This window comes from Neophocaena asiaeorientalis, unplaced genomic scaffold, assembly GCF_003031525.2.
Source record: "Neophocaena asiaeorientalis asiaeorientalis breed wild unplaced genomic scaffold, Neophocaena_asiaeorientalis_V1.1 scaffold100, whole genome shotgun sequence".
NCBI lineage: Eukaryota > Metazoa > Chordata > Mammalia > Artiodactyla > Phocoenidae > Neophocaena > Neophocaena asiaeorientalis.
In genome coordinates, this window is record NW_020173955.1 from 3,212,513 (window position 1) to 3,230,072 (window position 17,560).

The following is a 17,560-nucleotide window of genomic DNA, read 5'->3' on the forward strand; positions in this document are numbered from 1 at the left end:
ATGTGGACCATTTTTAAAGTCTTCATTGATTTTGTTACAGTATTGCTTCTGTTTTTTATGTTTTGGTTTTTTGGCTGTGAGGCATGTGGGATCTTAGCTCCCCGACCAGGGATCGAACCTGCACCCCCTGCATTGGAAGGCGAAGTCTTAACCACTGGACTGCCAGGGAAGTCTCCTTTATATATTCTAGGTATTAACTGTTTATAAGATAAATGGTTTGCAAGTATTTTCTCCCATTCTGTAGGTTGATTGTTTCTTTTGCTGTGCAGAAGCTTCTTAGTTTGATGTAGTCCTACTTGTTTATTTTGTTGTTGTTGCTTGTGCTTTTGGTTGTGATAGCCAAAAATTTGTTACCAAGACCACTGTAAAGTAACTTTTCCTCTCTGTTTTTGGTTTTAGGTCTTATATTTGAGTCTTTAATCCATTTTAAGTTAGTTTTTGTGTATGGTGTAAGATAAGGATCCAGTTTCACTCTGTTGTGTGTAGCTATTCAGTTTTCCCAACACGGTGTATTGAAGACTGTTCTTTCCCCGTTGAATATTCTTGGCTCACTTGCCAAATATTAGTCAACCATTTACGCATGAGTTTATTTCTGACCTTTTCATTCTGTTCCGTTGGTCTGTGTGTCTCTTTTTATTCCAGTACTGTTTTATCATAATTTTTTTTTTAATTATCATAATTTTGTAATATAATTTGAAATCAGGAAGTGTAATGCCTCTAGCTTTGTTCTTTCTTAGGTTTGCTCTGACTATTCGGAGTCTTGTTGTTTCATGTGAATTTTAGGATTTTTTAATTTCTTTTTCCTTGAAAAATGCCACTGAAAGTTTGAGGGATGTCATTGAACTTTTAAATGGTTTTGGGTAGTATGGACATTTTAACAATATTAATTCTTCTGCTTTGTGAACATAGGATATCTTTCCATTTATTTGTGTCTTCTTTCATTTCCTTCATCATTTTCTTGTAGTTTTCACCTTCTTGCCTAAGTTTACTTCTAAGTATTTATTTTTGATGCTATTGTAAATGGGATTGTTTTCTTTCTTTTTCAGGTAGTTCATTGTTAGTGTATTGAAATGTAACTGATTATATTGATATTGTATTCTGCAACTTTACTGGATTTGTTTATTTAGTTTTTTGTTTGTTTTTGGTGGAGTCTTTAGTATTTTTTTATATATGAGATCATGTCATCTACAAACATGATACTCATCTCAGGTATGAATCCCACTTGATGATGGTGTATAATGCTTTTAATGTGCTGTTGAAGTTGGTTTGCTGGTATTTTGTTGAAGAATTTTTACATGTATGTTCATCAGGAATATTGACCCATAATTTTCTTTTCTTGTATCCTCATTGGGCTTTGGTATCAGGGTAATGCTGGCTTTCACTGTAAAATGAGTTCGGGAGTGTTCTTCCTCTTCAGTTTTTTTTTAAGGATTTGAAAAGGATTGGTGTTAATTATTCTTTAAATGTTTGGTAGAATTCACCTGTGAAACCATCTGGTCCTTGGCTTTTCTTTGTTGGGAGGTTTTGATTACTAATTCAATTCCCTTACTCATTATTGGTCTGTTCACATTTTCTATTTCTTCATGGTTCAGTCTTTGTAGGTTGTATGTTTCTAGATATTTATCCATTTTTCTAGGTTGTCTAATTTGTTGGCTTATAATTGTTTATAGTAGTCTCTTAAGATCCATCAGTTGTGATACCTCAGTTGTCTCCTCTGTCATTTCTGATTTTGAGTGCTTTCTCTTCTTTTCTTAGTCTAGCTAAGGATTTGTCCTTCTTTTTTAATCTTCTCAAAGAACTAGCTTTTAGTTTCATGGATTTTTTTCCTGTTTTTCAAGTTTCTATTTCCTTTATTTCTGTTCTGATGTTTGTTATTTTCTTCCTTCAGCTAACTTTGGGCTTAGTTTGTTCTTTTTCTGGGCTTAGTTTGTTCTTTTTCTAGTTTCTTGAGGTGTAAAGTTAGGTAGTTTATTTGAGGGTTTTTTTTCCTCCCTTAACATAACATTTATCTCTGTAAGTTTCCCTCTTAGAACTACATTTGCTGCATTCCCTAAGTTTTGGTATGTTGCATTTCCACTTTTGTCTCAAGATATTTTTTGATTTCCCTTTTGACTACTTTGACTCATTGGTTGTACATACATATGTTGTATATTTTATTTCTTAAAAATATTTATTTATTTGGCTGTGCCAAATCTTGGTCACAGCACGCAGGATCTTTAGTTGTGGCGTGTGGGCTCCTTTTTTTTTTTTTAAGTTGCAGCATGTGGGATCTTTTTAGTTGTGGCACGCGGGATCTTTAGTTGCGGCATGCAAACTCTTAGTTGTGGCATGTGGGATCTAGTTCCCTGACCAAGGATCAAACCTGGGCCCCCTGCATTGGAAGCGTGGAGTATTAGCCACTGGACCACCAGGGAAGTCCCCGTATGTTGTTTAATATCCACGTATTTGTGAATTTTCCAGCTTTCCTCCTGTTTCTCATCTCTATTTTATACCACTGTGGCTTGAAAAGATAATTGGTATGATTTCTATCTTCTTAAATTTGCTAAGACTTCTTTTTTGACCTAACATATGACCTGGAGGATGTTCCATATGTGCTTGAGGAGAATGTGTTCTGCTGTTGGATGGAATGTTCTACGTATGTCTGCTAGGCTCATTTGTTGTAAAGTATAGTTCAAGTTCATTGTTTCCTTGTTGATCTTCTGTCTGATCTATCCATTGTTGAAAGTGGGATATTGAAGTTTCTTACTATTTTTGTATTATTTCTCTCTTTGGATCTGTTAGTATGTGCTTAATATATTTAGATACTCTGATGGGTGCATATATATTTGCTGTTTTTGTATTCTCTTGATAAATTCACCTCTTCATCATCATAAAATGACCTTCTTTGTCTTCTGTTACAGACTTAGGCTTAAAGTGTATTTTGTGTGGTATAAATGCAGCTATTCCTTCTTTCTTTTTGTTTCCATTTGCATGGAATATATTTTTCCATCCCTTCACTTTGAATCTGTGTGTGTCCTTAAAGTTGTAGTGAGTCTCTTTCATGCCACATCTAGTTGGATCCTGTATTTTTTAAAAAATTTATTTAATTTATTTTATTTTTGGCTTCTCATTTTGTGTATTTTTCTGATTTCATTGAATGGTTTTTTTGTATTTTCTTGTAGCTCACTGGTCTTCCTTAAAACAACTTCTTTGAATTATTTATTGGACAAATTGCAGATCTCCATTTTCTTGGAATTGGTTACTTGAAAATTATTGTGTTCCCTTAGTGGTTTAATGTCACCTTGATTTTTCATGTTCCATGATGTCTTGAATTGCTGTTTTTGCATGTGGAGAAGCAGTCATCTCCTCCAGTTTTTACTGACTGGCTTTGGGAGAGACATATCTTCTGATAGCCCTGTTAAGAATTCTGAGCCTAGGGCTTCCCTGGTGGCGCAGTGGTTAAGAATCCACCTGCCAGTGCAGGGGACACACAGGTTCGAGCCCTGGTCCAGGAAGATCCCACATGCCGTGGAGTAACTAAGGCCGTGTGCCACAACTACTGAGCCTGCGCTCTAGAGCCCACGTGCCGCAACTACTGAAGCCCACGTGCCTAGAGCCCGTGTCCCACAACAAGAGAAGTTGCCGCAATGAGAAGCCCGCGCACTGCAACAAAGAGTAGCCCCCACTCGACGCAACTAAAGAAAGCCTGCGCGCAGCAATGAAGACCCAATGCAGGCATAAATAAATAAAGGAACGAATGAATGGATTCTGAGTGTTTCTCAGACCTTGATTGATTGATTGATTGATTGCGTTGAGTCTTCATTGCTGCGCTTGAGCTTTCTCTAATTACAGCGAGCAGGGACTATTCTTCATTGCAGTGTGTGGGCTTCTCATTGTGGTGGCTTCTCTTGTTGCAGAGCACGGGCTCTAGGCGCGCAGGCTTCAGTAGTTACGGCACATGGGCTCATTATTTGTGGCACATGGGCTCTAGAGTGCAGGCTCAGTAGTTGTGGCGCACAGGCTTAGTTGCTCCGCAGCATGTGGAATCTTCCCAGACCAGGGCCTGAACCCATGTCCCCTGCATTGACAGGTGGATTCTTAACCTCTGCGCCACCAGGGAAGTCCATCTCAGACCTTTTTTTTTTCATTTGCGGTACGCGGGCCTCTCACTGCTGTGGCCTCTCCCGTTGTGGAGCACAGGCTCCGGACGCACGGACGCACAGGCTCAGCGGCTGTGGCTCACGGTCCCAGCTGCTCCACGGCATGTGGGATCTTCCCGGACTAGCTCACGAACCCGTGTCCTCTGCATCGGCAGGCAGACTCTCAACCACTGCACCACCAGGGAAGCCCCATCTCAGACCTTTTTTAACGGATATATCTGCTCCTCATTTCTTGTTCTGTTTTGGAAGGTAATTCTAAGATTGTTGCTGTCTCCTGATCATACAAAGCCAGATTGAGTGCTGACAGTCTCTCATGTGCTTTTCCTACAGCAGTGCTGAATTCTCAAGTTTGTGTACTTTCTCCCACTTCTGCAGGGTCTGGACAGCTTTTTGCACATGCTGTTAATTGTCTGTGAAGGTTTGCTTTTGCTGCCCTTAGGGGTGCAGACAAGGAGCCAGCCACAGGGTGGGAGTGTGTGTGAGTGAGGTACATGGAGAGTTGGGGGTTCTTATGTGGGGTTGGGGGCATCCTCAGACAGGATTCTTTCTTGGCACTGTGCTGTGCTGCCTTGGGAGAAGGATGTCACAGGTAAAGTGAAACTGTTCCTCTTACTCTCTTCAGTGTGTCCAGTCTTGGATTTTATTTTATTTTATTTTTTGCTTCGGAAATTCTCTGCTGTACTCCCAGACTTCCACAAAGGCACTGTTGTCCATGGTGATTGTCAGCATCAGTGTTCTTTGGGAGGAAGATGGTAGAAAACTTATATTTTGTTATTTTGATGACATCGCTCTCTGCTGATGTACTTTATATGACCAAAGCTTAGATTTTTTTTTGTATAACTTTATTAAAATGGAAATAAACTTTATGTGCTATGTGTATCTGACATTTTTTTCATTTAGTATATCACTATAAGTTATCTGTGTTGCTTATTAGCGTATTAGAAGTCTGCTGCTTTTTACAGTTGAATAGAAAACTATAATTTTTTTTAAATCAGTCCACTCTTTGGACAGGTGATTTGTTTCTAGTTTGAGGCTGCTTGAATAATTTGTTTTGTTTATTTTGCTTTTTGTTTTTGTTTGTTTTGTTTTGCTTGGTTGGTTATCTGCCTGGACTAATTTTATAGATTCTGGCTGCCCTGCTGTTTATAGTCACTGACATGTGTTGTTTTTTTTTAAAATACATAATTCTTATCCTTTTTTGTTGTTGCTATTTATCTGTTGAAGAAACTACTGATTCCATGGATTATTTAGCCCATAAAGGTTTTTTGTTTTGGATGTTGCTTATTGTATCCTTGTGGGATTATTGAACATGTTTTTCTGTCTCCTCTATTTCTGTAATTTGATTATTAGATTTAGAGGCTTGATCAGATTTCGATTAAATTTCTTGGCAAGACTTTTATAGAATGTGTTGTATTCTTCCATCAGAGGGCAAAGAATGTCATGTTGTTGCTTTTTTTGTAATGCCAGCAACCATTGCCTAGATCTTTTATTTCATTTGTAGTTGCAAAATGGTGATATTCTAATCCTATCATTTTTCTTCATCAGCTGGTCTGTTGCTATAAGGAGAAACTTCCTTTTATTACCCATTTAGTTACTTTGAATTACCATTAGTACAGGAAGGCAGGGTAACTGTCTCATTTTCCCCCTTTATTTACCAGTTTTCAAACAGTGAGTTCTTTAAAATTTTAACATTTGATTGGTAATTGGTCCTTATTTTGAGGATCATTATAAAATTATGTAATTAAAAATAATGTTTTTGCCTTTATTCACCTAACTTTTGGGGGGTTATTTCATATTAGTTTATAAAGAGCATTTCCCTCCACTTTTTTTTTTCTGATGCATAGTTTTCCATTGTCAGGATGAATTTAACTTGTTTTCTATTGATAGGCATTTAGGTTATTTCCAGTCTTCTGGTATTAAGAACAATGCTAAGTTGAATATCAATGAGTGTTATTTTGGATGAGAAAAAATGTGTAGAAAATGATGCTTAAAATAATTAGAGTTATCAGTGCATTCTTTTATTTATTTATTTATTTGTTTGTTTTTGACTATGTTGGGTCTTCGTTGCTGCACCCAGGCTTTCTCTAGTTGCGGCGAGCGGGGGCTACTCTTCATTGCTGTGCGTGGGCTTTGCATTGCGGTGGCTTTTCTTGTTGTGGGGCACGGGCTCTAGGTGCATGGGCTTCAGTGGTTGTGGCACACAGGCTCAGTAATTGTGGCTCGTGGGCTCTAGAGTGCAGGCTCAGTAGTTGTGACGCACGGGCTTAGTTGCTCCACGGCATGTTGGATCTTCCTGGACCAGGGCTCGAACCCATGTCCCTTGCATTGGCAGGCGGATTCTTAACCACTGTGCCACCAGGGAAGCCCAGTGCATTTTTGATTTTGATAAATATTGTCAAATTGTTTTTACTGATGTATGAAAGCACTTGTTTTCTCTTGAGTTTATCAAGACTAGGTATTATTTAAACTCTTTGCAAACCTGGTAAGAAAAATAATGGTGTTTCAGTGGTATGTTTGAACCCCATGAGTATCATTTTTTCTTTTTTTAATCCCTTTTTTCTTCAGTTTTTCTTTTCCAATCTGTTTTTTGAACTCAGAAATTACTCTTTCGTAAAGACTTTTCCTGGCTTGTAGTTCCTTTGAAGTTTGCTTTTTCGTTGTTTTTATCTCTAATTGAACTTTTTATATGCTCAGACGTATCAATTTAGAACACTTTAAGAATGCCAGTCTTTGTTTCTGCCATCTTCTATGCTGTTATCTAGTGTTTCAGTTGGCTTTAAAGACACCCAGACTACAGACAGCACCTGACTTATGACGGTTTGGCTTACAACTTTTCAACTTTCTGATGGTGAGAAAGTGATATACATGCACTGGAAACTGTACTTTGAATTTTGGTCTTTTCCTGGGCTAGCGATATGGGTATGATACTCTTGGCTTAAGGATGGACAGCAACAGTAAGCTGTAGCTCTCAGTCAGCCTTGCTTTCAGTCAACTTTGCAGTCACGAGGGTAAACAGCTGATACACTTAGCCATTCTGTACCCATAGGTCCATTCTGTTTTTCCCTTTAAGTACAGTATTTAATTAATTGCATTAGATATTCAACACTTTACTATAAAATAGGCTTCGTGTTAGATGATTTTATCCAGCTGTAGGCTGATGGAAGTGTTCTGAGTGTATTTAAGGTAGGCTAGGCTAAGCTGTGATGTTTGGTAGGTTAGGTGTAATAAATGCATTTTCACAATTTATGGTATTTTCAACTTAAAATGAGTTTATCGGGATGTAATTCCATTGTAAGTTGAGAAATAACTGTAATAAGTATTTTATTTTGTTAATATTTTGTCAGTTTGCTTATTTAGGTTTACCCATGTATTTATTTCTTTCTTTACCATATTTTTCTTTCTTCTTGCTCTTAGATTCTTTGCCTTTTTCTTTTTTTTTCTTTTGAGGAACCTCGTAATCTTTTTAAAATTTGATTTTCTATTCATGGCTTATCAATGATAAGCATATCCATTTGTCCAAAGTTTTATTTCACCCTTCCTCTTGAGGTCTACCCTGGGTATCAAATTCTAGGTTGAGGTTTACTTGGGTGTAAAATTCTAGATTGGCCATTTTAATGTTTTGAAGATTTTATTCTATTCTTTCAGTCAGAAGTCTGCCTCTCAGAATCTGTATTATTGTTACTCTATGTAGTCTTTTTTTTCTTTGAAGCTTTTACTAAAACTTTCTATGACAAATTTCTAATATATGCAAAAGAATAATATACTTACGGTATTAAAAGGTGAAATTTGTCTGGCAGTAGTTCATCCAAGTTCGTAACCATGTAGTACCTTTCTTTAATTGGCTTATATTCATTTAATTGTCCCTTTGAATAGTCTTTTAAATGTGTTTGTAACTCTAGGTCAAGTAGATCATTTAACATTTTACTTTCAAGACAACAGGTCTTAAAGTATTCATGATTTATCAATGTTGATAGAATTTTCTGACAGCATCTTGTTACATAATTTAGTGAATCAAGCCTTAGATATATTAGCTGCTTCAACAGCTTTATTTTGTTTTCCCATTCTCCTATTTAGCAGTTATCTAGTACGCTATGTTTCTCTCTCTTAATTCTTCTTTTGCACATGATGATCCTTCTGACTAGGATTCCATCCCCTGTGGGCTTCTTTGTCATCACTCACTCCTTCCTATTCCTTTCCTGCTGTCCTTCTTGCTTCCCTTTTTACTAACTTCTGTCTTTCAGTTAGTTGTTATTTCTTTTAGGGAACTTTCCTTAGTCCTTTCCAAGATTGTGTTTCCATGTCCTGCTTATTAGGTTAAAAAAAAAAAAAGTTGCAAAGAATTGATGCTGAGTTGTTTAAAAAAAGTTCTCTTGAACTAGGTATTGTTCAAACAGATTGGGAAGTTTTTAAAAAGTCTAGAAAGTGTTCTGTGTTTAGATTGCTCTGCAACTTGAGTAAGTGTTTAAATTACTGTAATAGAATGCTGGAATGGAAATGATAGCCAATGCACTGCTTTTGTTTCTTTTGAAATATACGATGCAGAACTCTAGTCAGTGGACTGAAACCCTAAGATAAGGCCCTGTGTCAGAAGATTGGTGAATGTGTATTAATAAGTTTTAAAATCAAGCATTAGTCTCGTAATTTCTGTATACCCAAGGAACAACTCAGGCTAGGAGTGCTGGCTAGTACTGGGCCCCTGGAGCTGTTTGTACTTACGTTAGCCATTTTACCCACCTAGGTGGGTCTCAGTGGCTAACCTTGGTGCTGGCCAGGGTTCTGGATAGGGCCCAGGTTCTTGTAATTCCTGTTCTTTTGGGACTTTGCTGATAAGAAGTTATGTGAGGTTGTGTTCAGCACCTTTGGCTTGGTGAGCGGTCATGAATTTTTTCATCTGATGAGTTGTGAGATTGTATATGAGAATACTTACCCTTTACTTGGGGTAAGATCCGGATCATGACTACTAATGGTTTCTCAGTAGATTCCTGGGTTATGCCTCCTGTCCTCTCATGTTTCCTTTTGGGGTGATGCTTGCCATCATACTATCATACCGTTCATTTCTGATCTTGAAGTTTTTATGAGCATTTTCTTCTTTTTAAATTTAAGTGATAAGAACCATTTACTTTTCACCCTATTTACACCCTTCTACCTCACGCATTGTGTCAGTTGGGTACATTTCTTTCAGTTACTGAATTTCCTTTCCTTGCTTTTGGGGAATGGCATCTCTGGCACCCAGGTATTACCCAGCCTTAATGTTTCCAATTCCACTTGGAAATCTTCTCTTGGGCTGTATTTGGTATTCTTTAGATCTATGTGACAATTCCTCCGCCTTGCTCTTTTCCCAGTCCAGGTGGTTGGCCCTTTAGAGTTGGAATTACAGTTCCTCTTCTATAGGAAATAGGTGGAAAGATTTCTTGAACTTGCCTTCCTCCCTACTTCCTTTATTTGCTTATAAATATTATACTGTGGACTTTAATGGACCTTTGATTTGTAAAGATCAGTGGCTTCTTTTAAACTGCAGTGTGGGGTACTCTATCTCCCTTTTTTAAAATTAATTAAACATTCTTAAAATTGTAAAAAACACAACAAATTTTCTCATCTTCACCAACTTTTAAAATTACTTGAAGTATAGTTCATTTACAGTGTTGTTCCTGGTGTACACAGAGTGATTCAGTTATACAGATGTATTCTTTTTCATACTCTTTTTCAGTATAGGTTATTACAAGATACTGAATACAGTTCCCTCTACTATACAGTAGGACCTCGTTTATCTCATCTTAACCATTTTTAAGTGTACAATTCAGTAGTGTTAAGAATATTCACATTGTTGGGACTTCCCTGGTGGTCCAGTGGGTAGGACTCTGTGCTCCCAATGCAGGGGCGCGGGTTCAATCCCTGGTCGGGCAACTAGATCCCATATGCATGCCACAACGAAGATCCCGCGTGTTGCAACTAAGACCCAGCACAGCCAGAATAAATAAATATTTTTAAAAAAGGATATTCACATTGTTATGCAACAGATCTTCAGAACTTTTTCATCTTGAAAACTAAAACTCTGTACCCATTAAACAGCTCATTTCTCTCTCCCCCTGACAACCACCATTCTACTTTATTTCTATGGATTTGATTACTCAAGATATTACATTTAAGTAGAATCATACAGTATTTTGTCTTTTTGTGACTTACTTTTTGTGGCTTATTTACTTAACGTGATGTTCTCAAGGTTCATTCATTTTGTAGCATGTGACGGGATTTCCTTCCTTTTTAAGGCTGAATAACATTCCTCTCTATGTATACACCACTTTTTGTTTATTCATCTTTCTGTGTGCATTTGGGTTACTTATGTCTCTTGCCGATTGTGAATAATGCTGCTGTGAACATAGGTGTACAGATATCTTTTTGAGGTTCTGCTTTCAATTCTTTTTTCATATATATACCCAAAAGTGGGATTGCTGAATCATATGGTAATTCTTTTTAAAATGTTTTGAGGAACTGCTGTATTCTTTTCAATAGTAATTGCACCAATTATTATTTCCACCAACAGTGCTCAAGGGTTTCAGTTTCTACATATCCTCATCTATACTTGTTATTTTATGATTTTTTTTTAACAGCCATCCTAAGGTGTGTGAAGTGATATCTCATTGTGGTTTTTATTTGTGTACTTAGTTTTGAAATCATGAAATGAGTCTTCCAACTTTGTTCTTGTTTTTCAAGATTGTTTTGGTTATTTGGGGTCCCTTGAAATTCCATACAAGTTTAAGGGTAGAGTTTTCCATTTCTGCAAAAACATTGGGATTTTGGTAGGGATTGTATTGACTCTATAGATCACTTCGGACATTATTGACATTTAACGATGTTAAATGTTCCATGAGTATGAGATTTGTTCCTATTGTACCTGATATCTTTCAGCAACTTTTTGTAGTTGTCAGTTTTCAAGTCTTTCGCCTCCCTGGTTTAGTTTATTCCTGTTTTTTATTCTTTTTGATGCCTGTGTTCTTAATTTCCTTTTCAGATTGTTCATTATTAGTATATAGAAATGCAGTGGATTTTTGTACATTGACTTTGTGTCCTGTCACTTTACTGAAATCATTTATTCTAACAGTTGTGTGTGTGTGTTTGTGTGGACTATAGCAGTTCCTACATATAAAATCATGCCACCCATGAATAGAGGTAATTTTAGTACTTCCTTTCCAATTTCTTCTTCTTGCCTAATTGCTCTGACTAGAACTTCCAGTAGTGTGTTGAATAGAAGTTGTGAAAGCAGCTACTTTGTCTTGATCCCGATCATAGAGTAGAAACTTTCAGTCTTTCACTATTGAGTATGATGTTTGCTGTCTGGAGAGGTCTATTTTGTCTGGCTCTGATAAGATGTACTTCCCTTCCCTTTCTGGTTATGGGGTAGATATAATGAAATAGTAAGCTTATGTTGGTGAGCAGTTAGGTTGCCAGTTGGGCCTCAGCTGGGGTATGTGTTTCTCACCACACGTATGCGTTTCCCAGAATGTATGCCATTTGCGTTTTGTGTTAGAGAAGGATATGATCTTTGCAACCACTCTGTTCCCTGTGTTTTCAGGCCGGGGAAGGAAAACTGTTACTGTGTACTGTGGTCTCTTCTTCTTGATGAAATCACACAAGCCAAGAGCTTGCTTTTAGTAGTTACCTTATCTTATCCCCCACTATATCTTACTTCGTCATGGTTGCTAGGTTTTGTTGTTGGGATCTTCTCCCTGATGGGCATTAGTGTCTTTGGCTTCCAGGGCCGCCTCAGGTGCTGTTTACCTTGTTACCTATTTGTTTGGCATATACTCTTGCCCTGTGATTTTTCCTTCTCTCTCTGCCCAAGAGAATTTTTTTACCCGCCTTGGTCTAGTCAGTATTATCAGAGAGAAATCTTCCAACCTCCTACTTGGACTTCAAGCATTTCTGGAGCTGAGTAGGGGAAGAGTGCTGTAAGTCTCAACATGGAGTATATAGTCTGATCTAGAACAAGGTGAGGTTTTTTTAAAACGAAAATTAAGACATACACAGTTGGTAAATAGAGGGATGATATTAATATAATGGAGCATCTTAATGGTTCATATGGGATTTCCCCCATCACATTAATGTTTTATAGTGATTCATGCAAGCTTTCTTGTGATTAAAGAGAGGACCCTACTGGTACATGAGAAAACAGTAACAAAGCTGACATTCCTCAAAAATGCCTTCTTGTGCATACAGTGATTGGTTTATTGCCTTCAGGGACCCCTGTGTTTTCTACTTTGTAGAGCTGTGTGGAGAAGGAAGTAGGTGCCAAGTCATTAAAATGATGGCGCTATGAGGGTGGTTATATTTGATGTTTAATTTTTTTTTGGAAATGACCTTTATTAGAATTGAATGCCCTCAGGCACCTTCATATCAAAAGATGAAGCATGAACCTCATGGGTTAAAGTTGCAGAAGATTGATTGACACTGGTTAGTGCAGATACCAGTAGAGATTTAACTGTCCTAGTATTTTTTTAAATTTTAAATCAGACTAGTTATTGGTTTTGTCAGTGTTCTGGTTATAAAGTTTCATAGGTTTTGAGTAGTCTGCTTCTAATGTTTTATTGTTAGTCTCATTTTCTTTATTGTAAGGTTTTATATCACATGAGGCTTCTTAGCAGTGCTTACATGACACAGTAGGAAATGACTGTACAGAGAGATTAAATGTTTTCAGTATGATACCTCCTGGCTTTCAGCTACCTGATTGTGCAAAACCCAGCTCTCTCTGGTTCAACGTCTCCAGAGAGCAAACATAGTCTTTTAGAGATCGTGTGTGTGTGTGTGCGTGTGTGTGATGAGGGTTTGTCTAACTGCTTCTTAATAAGACTTTAATATTTTTTAGCCCCACTTCTATTCCTTCTTTTAGAAGTACTCAGTGTTTCTAATTCCTGAGGCTCTCTGAGACAAAGTTAGCATCGAATTGGTCAATAATTAACCAAGATTTATTTTCTTCAGTGAAAGCAAAAAAAAAAAATTATTGGAAATATTTGTATGTGTAAATCTAGCTTTTTTTTTAAGTGTTGACTTTTTTTTTTGGCCATGCCGTGTGGCACGTGGGGATCTTAGTTCCCTGGCCGGGGATTGAACCCATGCCTCCTGCAGTGGAAGCGTGGAGTCTTAACCATTGGACCACCAGGGAAGTCCCTATTGGCTTTAATATTGGTTTGGCATTATTTGTTCATAATTTAAAAGTCACTTTTTCTATTTTCTTTCAGTATCCGATATAGAAGGTGGTGATGGACTGCAGCTCAGAAAGGAACATACTCTCAAAATATTTGCTTATATCAATTCCTGGACACAGAGGTATGCATCTTTATGTATTTTGAAGAGTAACTTTGTCAGTTGTGTTTTGTTTTACATTTTTATTTTTTGTTTTTGGCCATGCCACACGGCTTGTGGAATCTTAGTTCCTTGACCAGGGTAGGAACCCGTGCCCCCTGCAGTGAAAGCACGGAGTCCTAACCACTGGACCACTTGGGAATTCCCAGTTGTATTTTATTTTATTTTTTATTTATTTATTTTTGGCTGTGTTGGGTCTTCGTTGCTGCACGCGGGTTTTCTCTAGTTGTGGTGAGTGGGGGCTACTTTTCGTTGCCGTGCATGGGCTTCTCATCGCGGTGGCTTCTCTTGTTGCAGAGCATGGGCTCTAGGCATGCGGGCTCAGTAGTTGTGGCTCGTGGGTTCTAGAGCACAGGCTCAGTAGTTGTGGTGCACGGGCTTAGTTGCTTGGCAGCATGTAGGATCTTCCCAGACCAGGGCTTGAACCCATGTCCCCTGCATTGGCAGGCAGATTCTTAACCACTGAGCCACCAGAGAAGCCCATAAATGAAATTTTGATATGTACAGTTTTAGGCAGTAATTTGTAGGCTTCATTAGAATATCAACGGATGTAGAGACTCTCTGCGTTTATATCATGCTGTTCCAGAATATAGTGATTAAGAGTAGTATGGCCTTGGAGCCAGATAGATGTGGCTTCCAGTCCTGCTTCATCACTTGTGTACTAGGTGATTATGACAAATTAGTTAACTTCTGTAAGCTCTTACCTCCTCATTTGTGAAATGAGTAATAACAAAGCTACTACTATCTTCGTGAGGTTGTGAAGAAACAAAATACTAACATGGTGTCTGACAAAAGAACTTAATAAATACCTATTTTAATTAAAATTGTTGAAACTTATTTTAGAAAATGAAATATATATTGAAGGGTACATAAGCTAAGGCATGAAAAGTCAAATTGGAAAATAGTGTGTAATATTTATAATTCTATTCACGTTAGTAAGTATTAACAGTTTTTAGCTGATAGTAAAAAGTACCAAAAAGTAGAATGTTACACTCTTAATTGTTCATGCTGATAGAAGAGAGAAATGACAATAAAATACACAGTTGGATCACAGTGCTTTAGAGTAAAAATTTTTTGCCTGTTTCCCTGCTCTGCCCTCCCCCCATCCTGTTTCTCTCTAGGGCATCAAAAAATATTGTTGTCCAGATTAAGGTTGTGGTTCTTGTAGGGGATAAAAAGCTACTAATAAAGCACAGTTAATTTACAAAAGAAATTCTTAACTTGGTGGCCCATGACCATGGAAGGTCCATAAATGTACCTTAGTGCACGAATGGATCAGATCCATGACATCTCATACAAAATGTTCTCTGTAGGTTTTCTGGGAGAAAAGTGTTAACTTTCAAAAGATTATCAATAATCAAGAATCATTTTTTCTAATATGTTGGTTGACCAGAATATAGCTGAAGGAGAATGTTCACTTTAAAAACAATATGTTAAGAATTTAATATTTATAGAAATTTCAAAGGCTTTAATATTTTATAATTTTCCTTCTATTTAAATGATATACTCATTGTGAAAGTCTTTTAGAAAATACAGAAAATCAAAGTTAAAAAAAAAAAAATGCCATCACCCAGAGTAACAACTGGTAACTTTTTTTTGGTATAACCTTGGTATGAGATTGGGAACAGTACAGTTTAAAACTTTACAAAAATGTGATTATAAATCTTGTATGCTTTATAATCTGATTTTTTTTCATGTGAACTATGATCAGTCTCTCTGTGTCATCAAATATTATGTCATCATTTTTATTAATAATTGCTGCATCGCAGTAATATAGCTGCCACTTCTTTGTTTTGTTCGTAAGATTCAGGGAGTTAGTTATGTATATTACTTTAACAGATTATCATTATTTTATTTTATTAATATTGGAATGGAAAATTGAAATGAAATGGGAGGAAAATGAATCCAGAGAATGGGGAGAGAATATTAGGAGAATAAATGAAAGAATATAAATTTGCAAAAGAGCATACATGGCTCTGAAAGGAATGTCATGCATGATGAAGGCATTGATACCACACGGCAAAATTCTTCTTGTTGGAATTGTTGCTGGTTTTTGTTTGACTTGTTTAAAGCCTATTACAAAACAGGCTTATGTTTTATATCTTGCAGATGCCTCAGTAGGCATTCAAGGTTCCTCGGTGTCTTCTACCTGTCTACTTTTTACCTTTTTTTCAGGATTTCTCCCCTGAAATAATTCTGGGTGCTAGCTAGGCGGAGGTTCTGTCAGATCTTTGTATTTTCAGGCTAAAAATTTCACCTTTCACACCTGTCATTTGTACTTAAAGTTTGAGGCTGTTGCTTATTTTTATTGTTTTATTGAACTTTTATTTTTTATAACAGTTCTAGACACTATTGCTTTTGAACAGATTAATGTATGTTCTCCACTCTTTAAGGGTCTACTTTATATTTTGGAATTAAGAAATTTGACCAGTGGGATATTGATATTGACCACTATTCAAAGTAGTGTTTTTCAGAAATTAGCTCATAAATAAAAAAACTTTCGCTATGGTTGGATACTGTAGATGAACAGTCCTTTCATGTGTTCAGCAGTACCAGACCAGGAAAATGTTAGATCCATTCGAAGATTTGTTAGATGGAATTATGGAATCCAGGTTAAAATAATTTAATTTTGACATGTAGCTTCCTCGTGAATGTTAGTATTTTTATTAATTGAAGCTACATATTTTGTTAGTCATTTAGAAATTTTTATCATTGTGTGTTCTTAAATGTAAGCGTATTCCACTCAGATAGGCAGCATATAACTCTACTTAGGTAGTAAGGTCTTATCAGGTGGGTAATAACTGGAAGGACTGAGAAGAAAATAGGATAAGCTCAGATAGTGAAAGGTAATGTATGATATTGGTGTACAAATACAGTATGTACAGAGTTTAAAAAATAAAATGGTAGGAAAAGGCCTATAATATAAAAGTCCATTGTCCCCTATCTCCCCAGCCCCATTTCTGTTTTCAACTTTTTGAGATGTTGGTTTTGATACTAACTTTTATGTTCTGAAATAATATTATATTGCTGTTGCTTTATCTGTCAATTTTAGGTATAATCTGTGAACTTTCTTTTCTGATATATAAAGATTTCACTCATTTACCCTTCCCCGTCCTCTCAATATAGTTACATCAGTTCTTGAGGTAGTTCTAAAAACAAAAATAATGCCCAGTTATTAGCCAAAAAAGATTCTGTGGTTCATTTTATATTTTACAAGATATAAATTGTTGTTTCTCTTTTGTTTTCATTCTTTGTTTCATAGAGTTTAGTGTCTTGTTCTTCATTTGATTAATTTTCTAGGTGTGGATCACTAATTTTTTCCCAGACTCTCCAGCCCTTCTTAGTACTAGTTTTTACATTTTTATACATCATTAGGTGAACTGTTATTTTCTTACCTTCCCTCCATCTCCTTTGGCTTTTATCTTCCTACTCCAATCTGTATTGATTTCTCAGTAGGGTTACTGAAACAGCTATATGCTCTTCAGATCATCCTTGAAATTCTTTTGCTTTTCTATTATATTGGATATCCAGTTCACTGGATTCTATGCCATCTTTATTGGTTTACTTCTTTGTTTTGTTAGGATGATATCTTTTCTGAGAAAAGGTACATGGGAGACAAATGGTTTTTAGACCTTTCCGGCCTAAAAGAATGTCTCTTCTACCCTTACTTTTATTGATAACTTTTGTTGGATACAGAATTGCAGATAGAAAATTATTTTCTCTCAGAATTTTGAAAGTGTTATTCCATTGTATTTTATCTTCCAATATTACTTAGGAGAAAGTATGAGCTGTTTTTATTCCTGAGCTTTTTCTTGTCACTCTTTTCACTCTCCCTGAAAGCTTTTAGGATCCTTATCCCTCCTTGGCTTCAGAAATTTCATGATGGTATGTGTTTCTTTTTTCAGATTCTTTTCCCATATAGGTTGTTACAGAATATTGAGTAGAGTTCCCTGTGCTATACAGTAGGTCCTCGTTGATTTTTTTTTTTTTTTAAGATTTTATTTATTTATTTATTTATTTGGCTGTGTTGGGTCTTAGTTGCAGCATGCAGGATCTTTTGTTGT

At 36.6% G+C, this 17,560-nt stretch overlaps 1 protein-coding gene across 4 annotated transcripts in view; it reads left to right on the forward strand.

Annotated features, from left to right (window-relative positions):
* USP34 (ubiquitin specific peptidase 34) overlaps positions 1 to 17,560 on the forward strand; it is a 232,622-nt gene that overhangs the window by 26,246 nt on the left and 188,816 nt on the right. For all 4 annotated transcript variants that reach the window (XM_024753009.1, XM_024753012.1, XM_024753013.1 and 1 more), the window contains exon 2: positions 13,373 to 13,460. In XM_024753009.1, the coding sequence (XP_024608777.1) occupies positions 13,373 to 13,460 (88 nt within the window). The remainder of the gene's footprint in view (positions 1 to 13,372; positions 13,461 to 17,560) is intronic.